General features: G+C 38.5%; 1 protein-coding gene across 4 annotated transcripts in view; it reads left to right on the forward strand.

Moving 5' to 3' along the window:
• Positions 1-15577, forward strand: part of FOCAD (focadhesin) — a 124769-nt gene extending 109192 nt beyond the window's left edge. For all 4 annotated transcript variants that reach the window (XM_026097886.2, XM_026097883.2, XM_026097887.2 and 1 more), the window contains 13 exons: positions 948-1025; positions 1428-1499; positions 1676-1778; positions 2917-2997; positions 4066-4194; positions 5700-5815; positions 7422-7682; positions 8326-8415; positions 9552-9729; positions 11286-11383; positions 12257-12508; positions 13566-13641; positions 15143-15577. In XM_026097886.2, the coding sequence (XP_025953671.2) occupies positions 948-1025; positions 1428-1499; positions 1676-1778; positions 2917-2997; positions 4066-4194; positions 5700-5815; positions 7422-7682; positions 8326-8415; positions 9552-9729; positions 11286-11383; positions 12257-12508; positions 13566-13641; positions 15143-15216 (1608 nt within the window). In that variant the 3' untranslated portion in view covers positions 15217-15577. The remainder of the gene's footprint in view (positions 1-947; positions 1026-1427; positions 1500-1675; positions 1779-2916; positions 2998-4065; positions 4195-5699; positions 5816-7421; positions 7683-8325; positions 8416-9551; positions 9730-11285; positions 11384-12256; positions 12509-13565; positions 13642-15142) is intronic.
• Positions 15578-17979: the final 2402 nt, after the last annotated feature.

Below are 17979 nucleotides of genomic sequence, written 5' to 3' on the forward strand. Positions count from 1 at the left end.
TCTAAGCATATAGTTTGATGTTTGGAAGCAGGAATATGTCTTTGGGCTGTTTACTAAAATAAAAAACACCTTTCTGTTTGGTTTATAAGAAATACTTAGTCCTGTTGGCCTATGAGATCTTATTTCAGATATGTTCACTCATTTAAACAATATTCAAGGATGAAATTCAGGTTATTAAATCAAGACACCTTGTGAAATTAGGTACTACTTAACAAAAGAAGTTAGACTAACAGAATGGTGATTTTCATGTTTCAAAAGTTTATCCTCTTGGTTGTTTTATTAAGTAATAATTTGCCCTATTCTGTTTTCATGATCTGGTAATTGCTGTCTGTATCCTCAAGGAATAATAAGCACTGCACTGTAGCCTCTGACTGCATTTACAGCATTAGGTGCAGCTGATAAGTTTTGGGTGGATTGAGGACAGCACTTATCACTGCTACTGTAACTGAATGGAGCATTGATTAAAATGTATTCATTTGTTCTGCTTGTGTTCAGTACCAATAATTCCCTTTGTTGCACTAAAAATTGTATATGTGAAAACAAACTCTAGACTTAAACTTTAAGGTGGGAGCTGAAGATGAGTACAAATAAAAGAAACAGTGTTTCAGAATTAAATTGCACTGGTGTATTTTATGAAGAGTAGACTATGCCAGAAGAAGGTGCTTTGTCAGGGAGAAAATCAGGATGATTTCAGACTAGTAGGGGGACGTCTTCCATATAAATAAAGACTTTCATTCAAGAATAATGGGAAGACAAATGATCCAGAGACAAAATGAGTGTGCCGGAGGCCAACCTGAAAAAGTTGTTGGGCCAGGAGATACAGAAGTGATAGCACTCACGTTTTTAAGTCGGAATAAAAGCCTTTTCTTGGAAATGAACACGTGTGCTGTGCTACAGCCGTTGCTGTATGACCCGAATGTTGCACTGATTCTGAATTATACTTTCAGGGTTCTCCAACAATGCAGCGTCTGGCTGCTGTCAATGGGCTAGTTGCACTGGTGGGTTCTGAAGGAGGGATGATACAGGTGAGAATATTCAAGCACATGGTATTATCTCCCCTAGAAACTGACTTAAAGAGTTGGACTAGAAAGCAAGATGGAATTACATCCATGCATCCTTATAGCAGTGATTATATACCAGGGCATTCCATTTACTCAATAGCAGATAGTGTTGGGTCTGCACTGAATGGGGTAGCATTGTGGTGCGGAGTATGGGGTCTGTTCCATTTTCCCATCGTATGGCTCATGTGGTGCCGTTGGGGAAAAGCTTACGGCACTGTAAGCTTTTTCCTCTTATCCCCCCACTTCTCCAAAAAAAACCCCACCCATGTACAAATGTAATCTGTATTTTCAGCACCCATTCTGTGTTTTGTTGTTTCCTTTTTTTCCCTTATAAAATTCTGAGAGTATTTTCTTTTTGTCTGGCAGCTGAAATGTGAAAGCATTCAGTCTTCCCAGTTTCAAAGTAAACTCAATGAAGTCATCAGAACCCTCACCCAGGTAAGGGAGTTTCCTGTGTTTCCTACTCTGGATAATACAGTATGGTACTGTATCACCTTGCACAGATAAGACAGTTCTTTATAAAGAAGGTGCATAACATCCATGTCTAGCTTCAATAAGGCAATGCAGCATTAATTTGAGGCTTGCTGCTAACTAGTGACCTATTGTATCTACAGATAATCAGTTTTTCGGGACAGATTGGCCTTCAGACAAATGCAGCAGGGCTTTTGGGACACCTTCACATGTCCTGTTTGTCTTCTGCCCAGAGCAGGGCATCTGGTAAGCTGCTGTATTATTGCTACTTAAAGAACAAATAGCAGTAGCACCTAACCAAGAAGGGAGCAAGGGACACATTAGGCAGTGAAGACTGCATGTTAAATGATATGACAGCTTTTGAATCAGAGAGCTCATGGACCGAAGTGCCAGACCTAAAAGCTGAAACACAAAAGCAGGAATCAGTGTGCTGAGCAGGATGCCCCCCCATCTGCTTTTACTTGTGATATCAAAGTAAGATTCTAAGTTGCTCCAGTCAAAGTTGTTTATTACTTCTGTTTTTATTCTGTTTAAAGCTGCTAGTATAAATTACAAATGAATTTTAAATTGCATATGACAGATGTGTTTGGCATCTAAGTTATCTACTCCAAGCCCTGAGAGCTGATTAATCTACTCTTCATTTCAGCACTTCCCGCTGTTTAAAAAAGCCAGCACAGGAAAAACTAGTCAGTAACAACAAAAAAGGGCTCATTTTTCAAAAGAGTATTTTTCTGGAGGAGATCTTTCTGGTTAGCTGAAGTCTAACAATAGTATCTGTGCCCTTTTAATTTAGCTGTTAACACAAAGAAATTCATATTCTGTTGATACACCATTACCTTCTGGTGTGGTTTCATTATCCACTAGGTGAAATTAAAGCAGGGTTAGATCATTGATGAAATACCAGTAATAAGAGGGAACTAATGAAGTGGAAGCTGTTCACTTCACTGTGATCAAAGTTAGACTCCACAATGTGAAGTGCAGATATATTTCCTCATCACAAAGGAATGTTCTTAGAGTTTCTACTTCTGGATAGTTAGCAGAGGTGCCTGAGGTTAGACAGCTATGAAATGTCTGCTCTTGTCTTAAATTTCTGAAGCTCTCCCTTTTTAAAGCCTGACTCGCAGTGGCCTGATATGTATTAGAAAAATTGTTACCACTAGCTTTTCAGCTGATGAACGAATTTGTTTTTCGGACCTGGCACCCCTCACCAACACTAACATTTAGCTTACCTCAAAAAAAAAAAAAAAAAAAAAAGTGGGAAGGCTTACAGACTTAGAGTTAGCTCAGACATGGTTCAGTTTGGCCTTTGAATTTATATGTGGGCTGGAAGTCACCATTTATCCTGACAGGTTTTAGTATATGAACAGTCTTTTTGTCTTCACAGTTCCTCCAGATTTTAGCTACTTGCCTGAAAACAGCTTTATCAGGGCAGCTATTGACTTTGCCATTGAAGGTGGAAAGAGAGGTGAGAAGGATCAAAGTACAGTATCTCTCTAGGAAAACTGGTATGGTTTTAAAATGTGACCCTTACACCCTGCTTTTATTTGCTGAAAGAACTTTTTTAGATAGTAATTTGAGCTTCAGTAACGCAGGACTTAAATCTCTAAATATTTCTGCAAAGACTTTAAAACAAGAATCTGAATTACACACACAAAGAGTTCAGGATGATATAGTTGGGACATTATTTTTTTCTGCTGAATTTTTCTGACTTTTTCATCCTTACCCCTTCCTTCTCCCCACTCTGCCTATGATGATGGTGCATCTTCTCCCCTGTGGCAGTGAAAGTCAGATCACTTCAAATGTTTGCATGTAGCCTCAGGAATACTCCATCATCAGGCATACTTTCTTCTAGCCTCTATTTTAGTGATACTTGGTTAAATGTCCTATATATCAGTTAAATGGGTTAGCACTGTGTGTGGTAAATGCACATGAACCTGAAGAAAGGATGCGGTCATGTGAGCAACACTAGATAGACTTGTTTTGGAATATAATCTTAATGGAGATAAGGCACAGGAGATTATTCCTGTATGTAACTATGTGAGCTCAGTTCTGTCCTATTAAGCAGGCGTTATTTCTGAAGGAGGTAAAAAGTACCCATGCCTTGCCCCCAGGAGGACTTTTATTGAGTTAACTCACTGTTTCCTGTTTTAGGTTATTTCCCATATAGATCTGGATAAATGTTCTCCTGCTGCCAAAATACAAAAATGCTTACCCAACTAAGTGAGGGATCTGTAGTTAATTCGTAAACTTCATAAACTGAGAGGGACCAGAAAGTTTCTGTTTATCAGTAACAAAAATACTTTCAAAAGTAGACCGCTAAGGTTAGAAAATATAACTATTGATTACAAGTGAAACGGCTAATTCGCAGCTACAAACAGAAGAATACTAAGCGATTTTATAATGCTCTTCAGTTTTCACTGTAGACTGGTCTTCAGTGCAATATGAAATGGTAGACTATATTCATATTTCTTTCTTGAGCTGTTTAACCAAATAAATGTGTATAAAATTCAGACTGTTGACTGTTTTGTTGCAGGCCCAGAATCTGTCCCAGCTCAGCTGGTGAAAGTAGTGCTGGTACCCATTGCGTTAGTTGGAGAAAGTCACCAGTATCCACCTGTGAACTGGGCATCCATTCTTTCACCTTTGATGAGACTAAACTTTGGTAAGTTTCATAGATTCCTGGAGCTTTTTTTGTTCTTGTCATGAGACTTCCAGACTGATACAACTTTCACCAACTGTAGAGCCCACAAATGTTTGCAAATGTTTGCAAGCACGTATTTGCAATAACTCTGTGGAGACATTACTGATAGAGCAGACTAGAGAAGGTCACAGCTAGTAAATTTGGAGCCATGTTGGAAGTTCCCTAAAATATTGGTGAGTTTGGATTAGATTTTGCATTTGGCCTATTACAGAAGAGCCTAAACTGGAAACTAACTGCATCTTATTTTCAGTACATATTAAATGCAGGTCCAGTGCCCATGTTGGAGGATGCAGGCAATTGTATCACAAGTTTGAACTGCTCAGTGGTTCATCTAGCTATTGCTAGTCTGAAATACAGTGTCTACTAAATTACGCTGGGTAACAAGGGAAGTTTATACCTTTTTCCATCATGATCCTGATTTCTCAGTGCTTTCTTCTAGGAGCATTTTTTCTTCATGTCAAAGAATGTGTTTGACCCTTGAGTGTGATTTTGGGCAGCTTGTATAGTGTTTTCCTAGTCAGGATATCTGTTGAAACCAGTTTTTGTTGATGCAAATGTCTGAGTTTCAAACTCCTTTCCTTAAAAATATCTATAAAGTTCTGTTTTCCCTTGTTCGATTCTTCTGAGTTTTGTTTCTCCTGATTTATGTAATTGGTATTACTGGTCTTGCGGTTTCTCTTACAACTGGGCTAGGCAAGTGCTATTGTATTTAAATTTATTTCCTGTAGAGCCAGGAAAGGATAGGTTGTTCTCATATCTTTCTGATGGTTATTTTATTTATACAGACTGCTTGTATCCAGAGCACTACAAATCATTGAACTGTTCCATATGAAACATCCTTTCCTAGATACAAAAAGATTTGTCAACATATTAAAAGTTTTTGCTGATAATTGGGCTGAAACTTCTACTTTACTTGGTATTCTTGCAATTGAGTATAAAGTCTGTTGTAAGAATAAGAAAGAATATCCTATACTGAACTGTGCAGTCCATGCTGATGCAAATGTGTGTGCAACCTTATGAATAGCTGAAACTTGTTATATACATGGGGAATTTTTTTTATTCCTGTTTTTTACTTAGGAGTTTGACTTTTGTAAATCAGGGGAGTTCCAGAGGAAACAGTACCTCAGTTTTGTGCCTACTTTTTTATTGACTTTATAGACAACGTAGACCACTTTTTTTTCCAATATATAATTTCTCTTAATTATCCTCTGTAGTGTTATGGAAGTTGCAGATTGTATTTAGATTATATATGCATGCATAAAGAGAGACTTCCAGAGTGTGTGTGATAAAGGAGGCTTCCAGAGTGTGTGTGATAAAAAAAGCTTTAAGCAGCATCTCTAGAAATACGAAGGTTAATGTAGTCCTGCTGGGCTAGAACAGTTACCCTCCCTTATTTTATCAGTAGAGAATAAATTTCAGGTAAAAAATTTCTTCATAGCTTCTGTTTTGTTTTTCTTCTGCTTTAGGTGATGAGATAAAACATCTCTGCGTTGAACTTGCTGTGACTCAGGCTCAGTCATCTCAAAATGCTGCAATGCTTTTGGGGATGTGGGTGGCACCTCCCCTTGTCTACAGTCTCAGTGTACGTATGTAAGAAAATCTGTGGGACCTCAGCACCTCTTTCCTGTGAGATTCCTCACCTAGAGTGATGTTCAGGATGTCTCACCAAAAAACAGTTACTGTGACTCAGAATTCTGTAAAAATATTGTTTAGCCAATATCTTAGATTGAAATGGCTCTTCTGGAGACTTGGAATTCAGGGCAGATATAAGCTCTGCTACGTTGTTTTTTATTTAGATCATTTAAGACATTTTTCCTCTCTTGTAATACTGTAGTTCTGATAACCAAAAGATGTAAGGAAGGCACAGTATGTAGAGACAGGAAGTATCTTTTATTATACCAGCTGATGGACATGGAGGAAAGTCCTACTTACCTGTCTGAAAGTTTGCCTGTTTCTTTCAGCTGTGTCACTAAATCTGGTAAAAGATTACTTCTCCTTGAAAACTTTGCCTGAGTAGACATTTAACAAACTAACCTATCAGAGAACCAAATTTGGGGTTGTCCTTCACTGTGAAGTGCAATTGTATTTATGGAATTTCAGCATGGGCTTGATGAGGCCTCCATGGTACAGTGTTACAAACTCCCTGAATCCCACAGTACCCCTTACTGTGCAGTTCTGTCAGCTTATATTAGCTGAGGAGCCCATTCAAGACAGTTCTCAGAAAACCCATTGTGGATTTCTGTGGCCTTTTTCAGTTCAAGTGCTTGTTTCCTCTTGTAATTTCTAATTCTTTAGCCTTCACAAATATATAAATACTTGGTAAAGATTTTAAGATATAAATTGGTAAAGTACCAATAAAGGAAAAATTTAATTTCGGAGCCCTTATTTCTCCGTGCAGTGGGATCTAGAGGTCACAAAATGAGCTTAGCTGCAGGGAGTGTTAGTTTTGGATCATTTTAAGATATTGTTCTTTTTTCCTTACCAGACAGAAATACTGAGGGGGCTTGGAGTGCCATGCTTCTGTCCTTGGCTGCCTATGTATGGTCTCTATGCTTTATGCAGGAATGCACTGGGCACCATATAGGGAAGTCACAGTTGTCCTTCTAATACAAAAGCCAGATCTGTACTGAGGTAGAGTTCATTGAAAGGAAGATCTTCAGTATTTAAGGAAAAAAGAATATTGCTGTGTTTCAACTTTTTTTAATTCAAGCAATTCTCCAAAAGAAGAAAGAACAATTGAGAAGTATTTACAGAAAAGATCAGTTTCTACTGACTTCAAGTGCTTTTGAAGTGGTGCTTGAACTGCTTTTTACACTTTCATCCTTTATAACAATAGCTGAAGATCAGCAAAGAGCTAGAATCTGAAACTAAGAGAAAGATGAGCCATGTATTTTTAACACAAGAGAAAATTACTGGAGTCCTTGATATGTACTAATATAAATCATGCAGGGAAAATCAGTGGGTTCTGTAGCTACTTGAGAGCAATTTAAGATTTTATTTTAGTCTGTTGGATGATGAGTGAGACTTCATTGTCTTAAACAGCTTGTGTATAGTACAGGGAACATGAGTAAAGAAGCAACAGAGCAATCTAATTATCTAGGCCAAACAGAAAGACTGAATAATAAAGATATTTCATCTAGAAAGTATGGTAAACCTTATGACTGTAATATCTTGTATTTGCTTTTCAGATGAAAACCCAGAAATACCTTTTTGTGTCTCTGCCCCTGTGGATGAAACATATTGCAGAAGACAAGCTACAGTCTTTTACGGAAGTGTTTCTGATGCAACCATTTAAAGTGAAGAATCCCACCAAAAGAACAGAAATTTGCCAGTGTGTTTTACAGGGTCTTGGCCAGGCAATGAAACTTCCAAACCCTGCCCAGTACTGCTGGAGCTTTCTGTGCCAGGCTGCTGAGAAAATATTTGAGCTTTTACCAAATGAAATTAAGGTAAAGAAAAAGTATGGGGTATAAAAATTCATAGCCTTGTTATAAATATTGTAACTGGATATTTTTACTGATTTTCAATCATGTCTTTTTTTCACTGAGCCATCAGATTTGCAGCATGAAGTAGGATGTAAAATTTTAGATGGGAGTAGTTAAGATTCCTATGTAATTTCAGTAGAAGTTGCTTTCAGGTATTCTTTAGGATATGGTTAAGATGTGAAACCAATCTTATGTACACTATTCTCTCATTTGGTATTTGGTAATGGAAAACTAAAGAATTAGTGCTGAAATAAATTTTGTTGAAACAGAGGCAGAGAATATTCGGGAGGTTGTTTTTTTTTTCTCCAGAGAGAATTCAGCTTCTCACAGTGCTCTAAAGAAAGCATCTAGTCACAGAAAATACCACCAAGGAAGGGCACTTTTAAAGACAATCTTTAAAATTTTTCAAATATAATTATGCCTTAAAAATTAAGTACACTGAAGGTCAGAGCAAGTACAGAATTTGTAAAATAGAATAAGTACTTGATCTAATTGCTAGCCTCTCTTTATTCATCATAATCATTAGCAAGGTTAATGATTTCTAATTTTCATGATGAAGACACGTGGTAATATATACACAAACCTGCATTCATGTTTCTGTTTCCAGAGGGATGAAGTGGAGCTGTATATTGATGTAGCAAAATGTATCTCAGAAATGGCAGATTCAGAGATTGATCGAATTGTCCAGATCTCTAAGGTAATGACTTTTTACTCCTAACCTCTTCTATCACCAAATTATGTGAAATAAACCTGCCTTTTTTTTTTTTTTTTTTAAGCAATGGAGTATTTTAGCTCCTCAAGAGCATTGATAAATTTATATCCATTGTGCATGTAAATTCTCTCTAACAGGTGTTAGAGAGAAGCAAAAGTGGTTAGGATCTGTATCCAAAACCCTCTTAAGGCAATTGAAGTATTACTGGTGTTAGCTTGGTCAAGTTCAGAAAGGGCTCTGTTAGCAGAATAGGAACAGTATTGGATCTTCTGAATCCCAGTCCAGTGATACAAACAGTAGACCATAGGCCTCCTGTGTTAACCTAACCACATACTTAAAACTGCATCCTGGTAACCAGCTATGCTTGAATTGATGGATCCTTGCTTCTGTTAAAAATGAAAGGTACTCTGACTGAACAGCCTTTCAGTGTTGTTGATTTAATTGCTGCATTTGTATTCATACTCAGTGTTTCCTGGTGGACAAGATAACTAAGGATGACAGTGCAATATAAAAGCTTTCAGCTTCTAACTCACCAGATCAGTTAGCAGTGGAATTCTTAGCAGCTGAAAAATATTGTATACTAAGGAAACGGTGGATATGGAAGGACTTGGTGATTTCAGATGAAGTCGTTATAAGCAGTCATTCCCATGCTCTTCTGCTTACTGGCAGATTCATTTGAGAGACCAAGCATGTAAATAGGACAGGGAAGCTAGACTGTCGGCCTTTAAGCAGTTGTCTCTTTAAGTTGTGATTTCCACATTGGAAAAGGCAATTTGAGAATATCTTTGTTGTCACTGCAGTGAACCTGTCTTGCAAGAAGATTTAAGTCTCCAGAATGTCAAGCTGGCTCATTTTAATTTAAAGGGGAGTATGGAATTTAAAGCAATGTGGAAACAGTCAAACTATACTGAGTTACACTGTGCTGGACCATTTAGAAGCATACAAAATTCAAGTAGTACATACGATCTTCTGTTTCATGCTTAATAATCTATCTTAGAGAAAATGAGCCTGCTACATAATCAGAAATTCCTCCTGTCTTCATAAAGAGGAATGCAGCATTTCCTACTGCCCTCATGAGAGGGGTATGTTTTAACTTAACATGCTTTTTATTGCATTTGCAGAACAATATAGAGAAGGCCACCTTCATCAAAGTGTATTTAATTTCTCAAGGCAGACTGCCTCTGATGAACTTGAGTGCCTTGATTGATACTGTGGCAGGATATCATCAAAAAGGATCTATTGCATGGATGCTCTTACATGGTTTCTATCACGCTCGAATTGTGAGCCATGAAAACACAGGTGAGGCCAGGCTTAAAGAAAAATCAACAGCAACATGAACAAATATTGATGGGTCTGAACTGATACTTTTTAAATAATTTTAAGATAGTCTAACCAAATGGTTTCCAGAATTCTCTGGTTTAGAGACGACTTTGAACCTTTAGAACTTTTTTTAGCTCTTCACTTACTTCTATCAAACAACACTTTTATGCTTTTTTAAGTTATTTATGGCTCCTTAGGTCAGCTACAAGTCACTTACATCAGCCAAGTGGTTCACAGATCACAGTTTTGATTAGATCAAGGTCTTTTTATTTTTTCAATACAATATAGTGTTAGAAATGTACTCAGCACATTAGGGACCAATAGTAGTTGTACAATCTTGCTGTCTTTTGGAGCTAATCAGTGGACTTATCAGTGTGCAACACAATAAGCAGAGGTTTCCATGAGATTGATCAAGCCCAGGAAATAGCTTGCTTTTCTGAACTCCTTGAGCTGACTTAACATAGGAAACAAACTACCTTTCCTCCTCCCCACGACAGCAGTTAATTATCTGCTGAGTTAATTATCTGGGTTAGCTCAGCAAAGGGTCTGATAAGCAGTGGAGCTGATGCAAGAGAAATATCGTAATCACACAGGATGAGGAAGAAACAAGTGCAGGGAGAGGGAAGAATGAGATCTCTCCATTCTCATGGTGCAGGATCTTAGACTGATTCAGTTGTTTGCAGAGCAACAATTTTAAAGCATTTTATTGCAAGTGCTTTAGTGTCAACTGTGGTTGAAGAACTTCAAACAGCCAGCAGTGAGTTTTGGATGAGTGGAATGAGGTTCCTTTGGGTAAAAGAGCAGGCAACATGGAAAAGGGGACATATAAAGAATAGCAGCAGAAGGCAATGTATGAAGTGTCATGGTCTCAAAGCTGGAGATGAGATAAAGCTAGTTATTTGTATGTTGGACAAAGGAGGCAAAACATACCCTGGGCAGCAGAATCTAAATCAATGAAGAAGAAAATGTGTTACTAGCTCTGACAAACTTCATGAAGTAAGTGGAAATAAGAAGTATTACGCTGAGGTTAATATCATGTTGCATCCTTGGATTGAGGGCTGATGATGCTTGTAAGCCTTGGCTCTACTGTACTGATTCTGTGTGCATTGTGGGAGGACTTGAGATCAACACTCCCCACACGTGTACGGTGACATCAGTGCTAAAACTGGATGAAGTATTAGGGGAAGGAGCTCAGCAAAGTTTTAAGAGAATTCTGTAGTGGTCACATCTGCAGACTGGGTTAGTGGGATCTGCAAACTCTTATTATGCAAAATGATTGTCTCCTGGCATACCTTTTTCAGCGTGTTTAGTGTGTTGCCTGCATTACAGGGGAAATTTTAGGCAGTATTGTTTGTAGTAGTGTTGTGCCTCTATGCCTTCTGCCATTGGCAACTGTAAATTAAATACAATAATGGTACTGGTGATTGTTGTTCCTCCACGGTGAGTGCTTTGTTGCTATAGTGATTCCCTATACTTTTTAAAGAGAAATGGTACGTTCTATTGTTTAATGTGAACCAATACTCTTGTTCTTTCAGGAGTGATGAAGAGAATGGACTGGCTGCTGGATCTGATGGGCTATATCAGAAATGTTGCGTACAAATCAACACCTATACAAAATGTAGATCTTAAAGAGGTACATGCTGTGAAAATATTTTGCAGCTTTCAGGCAAGAGGAAAACAGTTTCTAACATAACCTATGCTCTTTGTCAGCAATAAGTATTATTCCTCATGCTTTTATCTTTCAGAAAACTGTTATCTCCACAGAAGAATTCTTCTCTGTTAACTTTATAAGTGTTTGTGTGTTTAAAACTCTTACTTTAAAATAACTGTGTCATCTAAATTGTGAGAAAAGTTATAAGCAGCCAGAGGAAATCATTGCTTCAAACTTGCTGTATTTAGAGCACTTAAAGTTTGAATTCACCAGTAGAATTGTCAAATCTGGTCAGAACTCTGCAGCTGCTGATTCGAAGGGGGTTTGGGCAGTTTTAGGGCACCAATATTGTTCATTGTTACAACTGTTCAGCCATTGAAATCTTCTGTTTCAGGGCATAAATTGCTACTTGGGTTAGAAAGGACTTTGTTGCATTGCTGTAATATTTCCCTAGTGGTTGTGACACCACAAAGGTGTCTCTCTCTCTAATTTCCCTGAAGAATCAGTTGACTGTAAAGCTGCATTTCCCCATTTAACTTGAACAGTGGATCAGCCTTAACTGAAAGGTTAATTTTTAGAAGAGTTTGGTTAGCTTCTTTTCTTGTAGACATTTTAGATTGATTTTGATTTTTAGATTTTTTTTTTATTGTTCTGCCTCAAGGCATGAGAGAGTATTAAAAACATTTTAGTTCTTGCTTTTGGAAGGTTAGCTGAGTTTCCAGGTGACAACTCCAGAAGTAGTATGTTGAAGAATATGCCATCATATATTTTTCCATATTATATTCAATTAATGAATTGTCTTCAATGAATTGTCATTGAGTTAATGAATTGCACTTTTGTCTTTTTCCTGTTTAGGCCATAGACTTCCTACTGTGGCTGTTTGCAGCTTCTGTGGTTGCCTGGGCTGACCATGGTGCACCACTGTTGCTTGGCCTCAGTGCCAACTGGTCACCGTGGAAGCACCAAAACATATTACCAGAATTGTCTGAGGATCACTTTGGCAAACACCCCACTGACAAGTTTGCTGTGCAAGAGACTCTAACTCTCCTTCCAAGCAGCATTACCCTCTTGCTAGCTAAAGAGCCTTGGAAAGAACAGACACAGAAGGTAAAATTGCATGTAGTGGTTGCAAAGCACTGCGTCCTTAGAATCAGCTGAAGTCTTAGGTGAAACAGTTATTTCCTCTGTATTTTTTGCATCTGATATGTGGTCCTATTTTTCTTTATCCACAGTTAGACGTGACTTGTCTCAGATGTAATGTATGTTCTCAAGTAAAATATCTGAGTTGCAAGGAAATAAAGAGTATTCCAGTGTTGGGAGTCAAACTCTAAGTGCATGCAGCTGGGAGAGAAGAGCTGGCAGCTCCTGGTAGCAAGTTAGTCTTAACTAACTTAAGCAGTAAAAGGCAGATCCTCTGCAGTTGGACATCACCACAGTGGCAGTTTATAGCAATCAGAGGTCCTCTTTCCAGCTTGTAATGTGTCATTTTATTTTCAAGCATATGATGAAAACAAGTGTGGGAAATTGTGCCTAATTTGACAAACGCACAATATAGATTGCTTGTGGTTGAGATCTGTGGGGAAACTTACTTATAAATCAATAGATTCATAGTTAACTGTTCTGTGTAAAGTGGAGCCCATTCAGGACTGGCTTGTGCATGCTTCTTGTGCTCAGAGTTCCCACTGAAGTTAGAGTTTGGAATGTGGGAGGAATGTAGGAGAGGGCAGTTAATATGCAAGTGTCTGAGCTTTAGGAGGGCATTTGGGAATGTGCCCTTAAAATCATCCCAATAAGTCTGAAATACTACATTCTCCTCCAGGCAGCATCCAATACCAGAAAGCAATGAAAAGAGAGAGGGAGGTCAAAAGAGGGACAAAGATGATAGGAGTGCTGAAGGATTTGCCTTAAAATGCTTGCCCAAGAGAGCGATTAGTAAAGATCATACTAATAAGTTAACACTGAGAGAAAATACACTGACAGTAAGAGGCACTCTCTGGAGACTTTGAATATTTCAGGCAGAAGGTTGATTGACCACTGCCTCTGATTAAATAGTTACTCAGGTTTAATTGTAGTCACATGTTGCCTATCAAGCTGAAAAGAATTTGTGGTGCTCCAGTAGTAAGGCTTTCTTAATTTGGGTTTTCCTTTTTATTTCAATTTTTAGATTATTGACTGGCTTATCAGTATGGTGGAAAGTCCTAAGGAAGTGTTATCAAAATCTTCCAAGGACCTGCTGAAAGGTAGAGTATTTCAATTGGGTCCTTATCTTTCCGTAACTATTAGTATAGAGAAAAATCTGGTTTGTTAAAAGGAGTGTGATGAATCTGTGCTATTAGCACATGTGGGAGAGCTATGTACTGTCTTTAAGGGAACCTTCACAAGGCAAGATAAGATTCCTGTCTGTGAAATCTTCTTGAATTCTTTGATATCTAATCTGTTGACTCTCACGATGTGCCACTGAAGATCCAAGAAACCTCCAGGTATACCTGGTCCTGCAAGCCCATTTCACTGATTGGTCAGTCAGTTGTTTTGGAAGTTACCAATAAAAACAAATGCAACATACTGTTTGGATACCCTTCAATACAATAATAGGAAATCTGTAACAATTTCTTCAATTGTAGCTGAGGATTGAATGGTGGGGAAGGGACCAGAGACAGTGAAAAGTCTAGTGTAGCGGACTGACAGGAAAAAATAGAGGAATGGGGGCTGTTGACAAGAAGGGTGAAAGAAATGCAAGTTACCTCATATTTTGAATTGCAGTAATATCCTGTGGCCTTAGCTTGCACTGTGTTGCTCACCTAGATGTGTAGGATTGATATACAATTAAATTTAAGAGGACACCACAAATATTCCCAAATGAAGTGAGCCTTGTGCTTCTTCCATTAACTCAAGGCATCTCATTTGAATCACTTGACTTGTTGGTCCTAAACGTGGCTTCATGAAATCTGGTTATAATGTTCTTTGCATTGCTAGGATAACTAGCCTTCTCTGGAGGACCTGTGATCTTTAGTCACTCTCTGTTAACAGTTGCAAACTTCTGATATTGTGTCTGCTTAATCTCTGAAAGACATAAGCTTAGAAAAGCAGAAACAATACTGTGGGTTGTTGGGGAATCTCCTCTGAGTTAGATAGGTATGTACACACACACATGCATGTGCACGCTCACTATGCTCTGGTTGAGAATGAGTCAGAGCTTTCCTTGAGCTTCTTTTTTAAGTACTAGAACATCAAATTCCTTCCTGGATGAGTTCAGTGTGACTGCTTTGGTAACTGGATATTCCCCAAAAGCATGAACCTTTCACATACTGAATAAATCAATGAATTGCACAGAAGATTTAAGTCTTCATACTTTATGATCCTCTCCTTCCCAGTGCCTCCCATCTCCCTTCTTGGATGACTGCTTATAGGACTCAAGCTGTTGGTTGACCTGTGTGCCATTTCAAAGTGATGATTTAATTAGCAGATCATAATGTGATACGGTTTGAGTGGGAAACATGCCAAAAAACATGTGAAAAGTCCAGTACAGCCTCCTATTTCAGAGGGATGTAGAGACTAGTGTATTTTCTGAACAGTGGAAACAGCATCAGAAGCTCACAGGCTAACCATGAAAAGCCGTGAAAACAGTCACTAAGAAGAGGACTGAATCTATACCTGTGTTAGCAAAATGACTAGGGGGAATAGTCTTGCAACTTTTGCAGTCTGGGCTGCACATACTAATGTGATTTGTCCTTCTTTTCACAGTTACACTTCTTGCCTTGAGGTCTCTCACAGAGTTCAAGAAGAAGGCAGTGTGGACTAAAGCTTATGGGTGGTAGCTGCATGCCAAGTCTTACCCAATGAAGAAAACTGTCCATGCTTGAAAGCAAAATCTACATAATACTACTATTGGGGCATCAAGAAGACCAATTTCAAAGATTTTTGCCCACTAGAAAGTTTTGGGTCTTTTTTTTTGTTATTCACTCTCCTCTTCTCAAAGACTCATAATGTGAAAAATCATTTGCTTTCCACTGGTAGGACAATCTCCTCTTACAAACTGTCTTGCATTTGGACTGTGGTGAGTCTAAATGACAAATAAACATGTCAGAGTTGTTTCAGTGACAGCTGGAGGGAAATGTTCCTTTAACCCGCAGAAGCTTTGTAGGAACAGGTGAAAAAAATAAAATCTTATAAAAATTGTTTGGATGAGGCCTATTTACTAAAGTATGTTATACCAGAAAAGACTTTAGAATGAACACTAATTTTTAACTGATAACATTTTTTAGTAGTAATAATAGTTGTCTTTATTACTAAAGACAACACAGCTTTAGTAGCTGAAGACATATAACATGAGCAGGGTTTCTGAGAGAAGTAGTGTGGTTGTCAACTTTGCAACAGCTTTATCAGGATTATCGAGATAAATCAAGGATCCTAGTGGCTGCTAAATCCCCAGTTCGGGGTAATTGCAGCTTTCTTGCACTTGAAACTGTTCTTGCCTCCTTTATCCTCTGTTGCCCCTAAGAGCTTTCCTCTGCCTCCAGGGAAAAGGGGCACTGCAGCAACTCTTTTCCACCCTTGCAGCCTTAAAATAGATCAGCCCCTGCTGTTTTCATTACTCAACTTCCTTCTCTTTATGAAGGACTGGAAAATTTCATCTCTTCGCAGCTTTGCTAAGACGGAGCTTAAAGGAATATTTGTGTTTAGCAAGCCTCTCCACTGGAGTAGACAAGGATTAACTGAAAATAAGTGGTTGGGCACTAATTCCTAGTGTACTCCAAAGTAGTATCAGTGAAAGCAGCATTGATTTTAACTATCATGCATGAAGTGTTTTGGCCTACTTTTCCAGGCTATGCCCTGCTGCAGGCATTTCCTTCATTTCAGGACTGACAACATTGCCTATGTAGAGGGAATTCTGCTCTGACTTCATCCTCTGCTTTTCTCATCTAGCAAGGTTACTGTGGGATGCAGCCTAATGGCTGCTATTCATTCCTTCAGTGACTAGGTATGTGGAAGCTTACCACAGTATTCTGTTCTGTTTTCAAAGTAATCTTGCAACAATAGTAATCTTTTGTTCTGTAAATAGCTCTATACTGAGACATTGGATCTAATAGTGAATGCACTGAAGATCTCACTGAAAGCAGTTGCCACCCAGGCAGCACCTCACTGCACAGTGTTCAGAGCAACCTTTAGCAAAGGCAAATCTGTGACATGTTTTAATGGTGCTGTCTCTAGTGTACTGCATCTAAGTAACGTATGACTCCAGTCATCTGATTTTGCATGTGTATTAGCATTTTAGTTCAGATGAGAAGTTTGCTTTTTGAAAGGAGTCTCTGGGTAATGCCCACATACTATGATTCCATTTGCATCATGGGCCAGCATGGCACTTCATTCCTTCTAAATTAAACCATACTGAGAGAGGCATTGCAGGGACACCCCAGTGTACTCCTATAGTTCTGTGTGTTTAGCCTACAAGACTAAACCAGGGCTAGTCTGATGTAAAACACTCTGAATGCACTCTGAAAGGCATATAGGTTGGCTGTTGGGTCCTCACTACGACCTCTTTCTTTTTATAGATCCATTCCTATTCAGCTGCTGTACCTACTAGTGTAGGCATGACCTACGATGGAGATTGGTCCTCTTTTTGGGTAGTGAGTGCCTCTGTTGGAGAAATGAATATGATTTTTATTTCTAGGTGATCTGTCTTAATAGGTTCTTTTGAAGATAATGAGTTTCTAGGACTCAGGTGGACAAGTTAACTGATACTGCATTTTAAAAGTGTGGGGAGGCAGCAAAGGGAGCTGCTGATGAAGTAATCAGTTGACAAGTTTCGTGACTCCAGCATAGCTGTTTTGTGGGCAAACAGAACAGATAAGAAGTAAAGGCTAAAAAAAAAAAATGCTGTTGCTATGTTTATCATTTAGCAGATACCATTTGTTTTCCACACTGTATGTGTTCGTATATACATTTATGAATTTCAGAACCTCATAGTACATAAGCTATATCAAAAGCAGACATTTTTTAAATAATGTCAGAAAAATGTAGTAATCAAACATCCTTCTTCTGGTCATAAAGAGACTGTGTAGACAGTTGCAATTACTTATCACATTGACAGCTCACTGAAAAACTTCCTACTGATATTCCTTCATCCTTGTCTTTAGAGAAGTTTCTTCTTGCATATGTGTATGTACTCATATGTAAGAAAAACGCTTGTTTGATTCCAACATCAGATGACCTAAATGGCAACACAGGTTTGCTGAGATCTTAGATGATTTAAGTTTTGATCAAAGATTTAAGTTGCCAGAGGTGGAAGGATAAGATACCTTTCTCCCCACCCATCCTTGAGCTTTTCCAGAAACTAAGGTGAGGCTTTAGAGCTAAAGCTAGTGGCCTGCTGTAACAGGTCATGGAAGGCTGATTGCTTGAATCTCCCCAGTGCCAGCTCCAAGTTACCTCTGCACCAGAAGCTGGAGGGAAGTCTTCTGTAAGTAACTTCTTACCTTTCTATGGCAGTTTAGGTTTGGGATTCCTCCTCCTCGTAAGTTTTAAAGACTCCTCCTATTGTTCAAGCCTTTTAGCCAGCATTAAGAATCAGTGCAAAGGAA

Source organism: Dromaius novaehollandiae, chromosome Z (genome assembly GCF_036370855.1).
Source record: "Dromaius novaehollandiae isolate bDroNov1 chromosome Z, bDroNov1.hap1, whole genome shotgun sequence".
NCBI lineage: Eukaryota > Metazoa > Chordata > Aves > Casuariiformes > Dromaiidae > Dromaius > Dromaius novaehollandiae.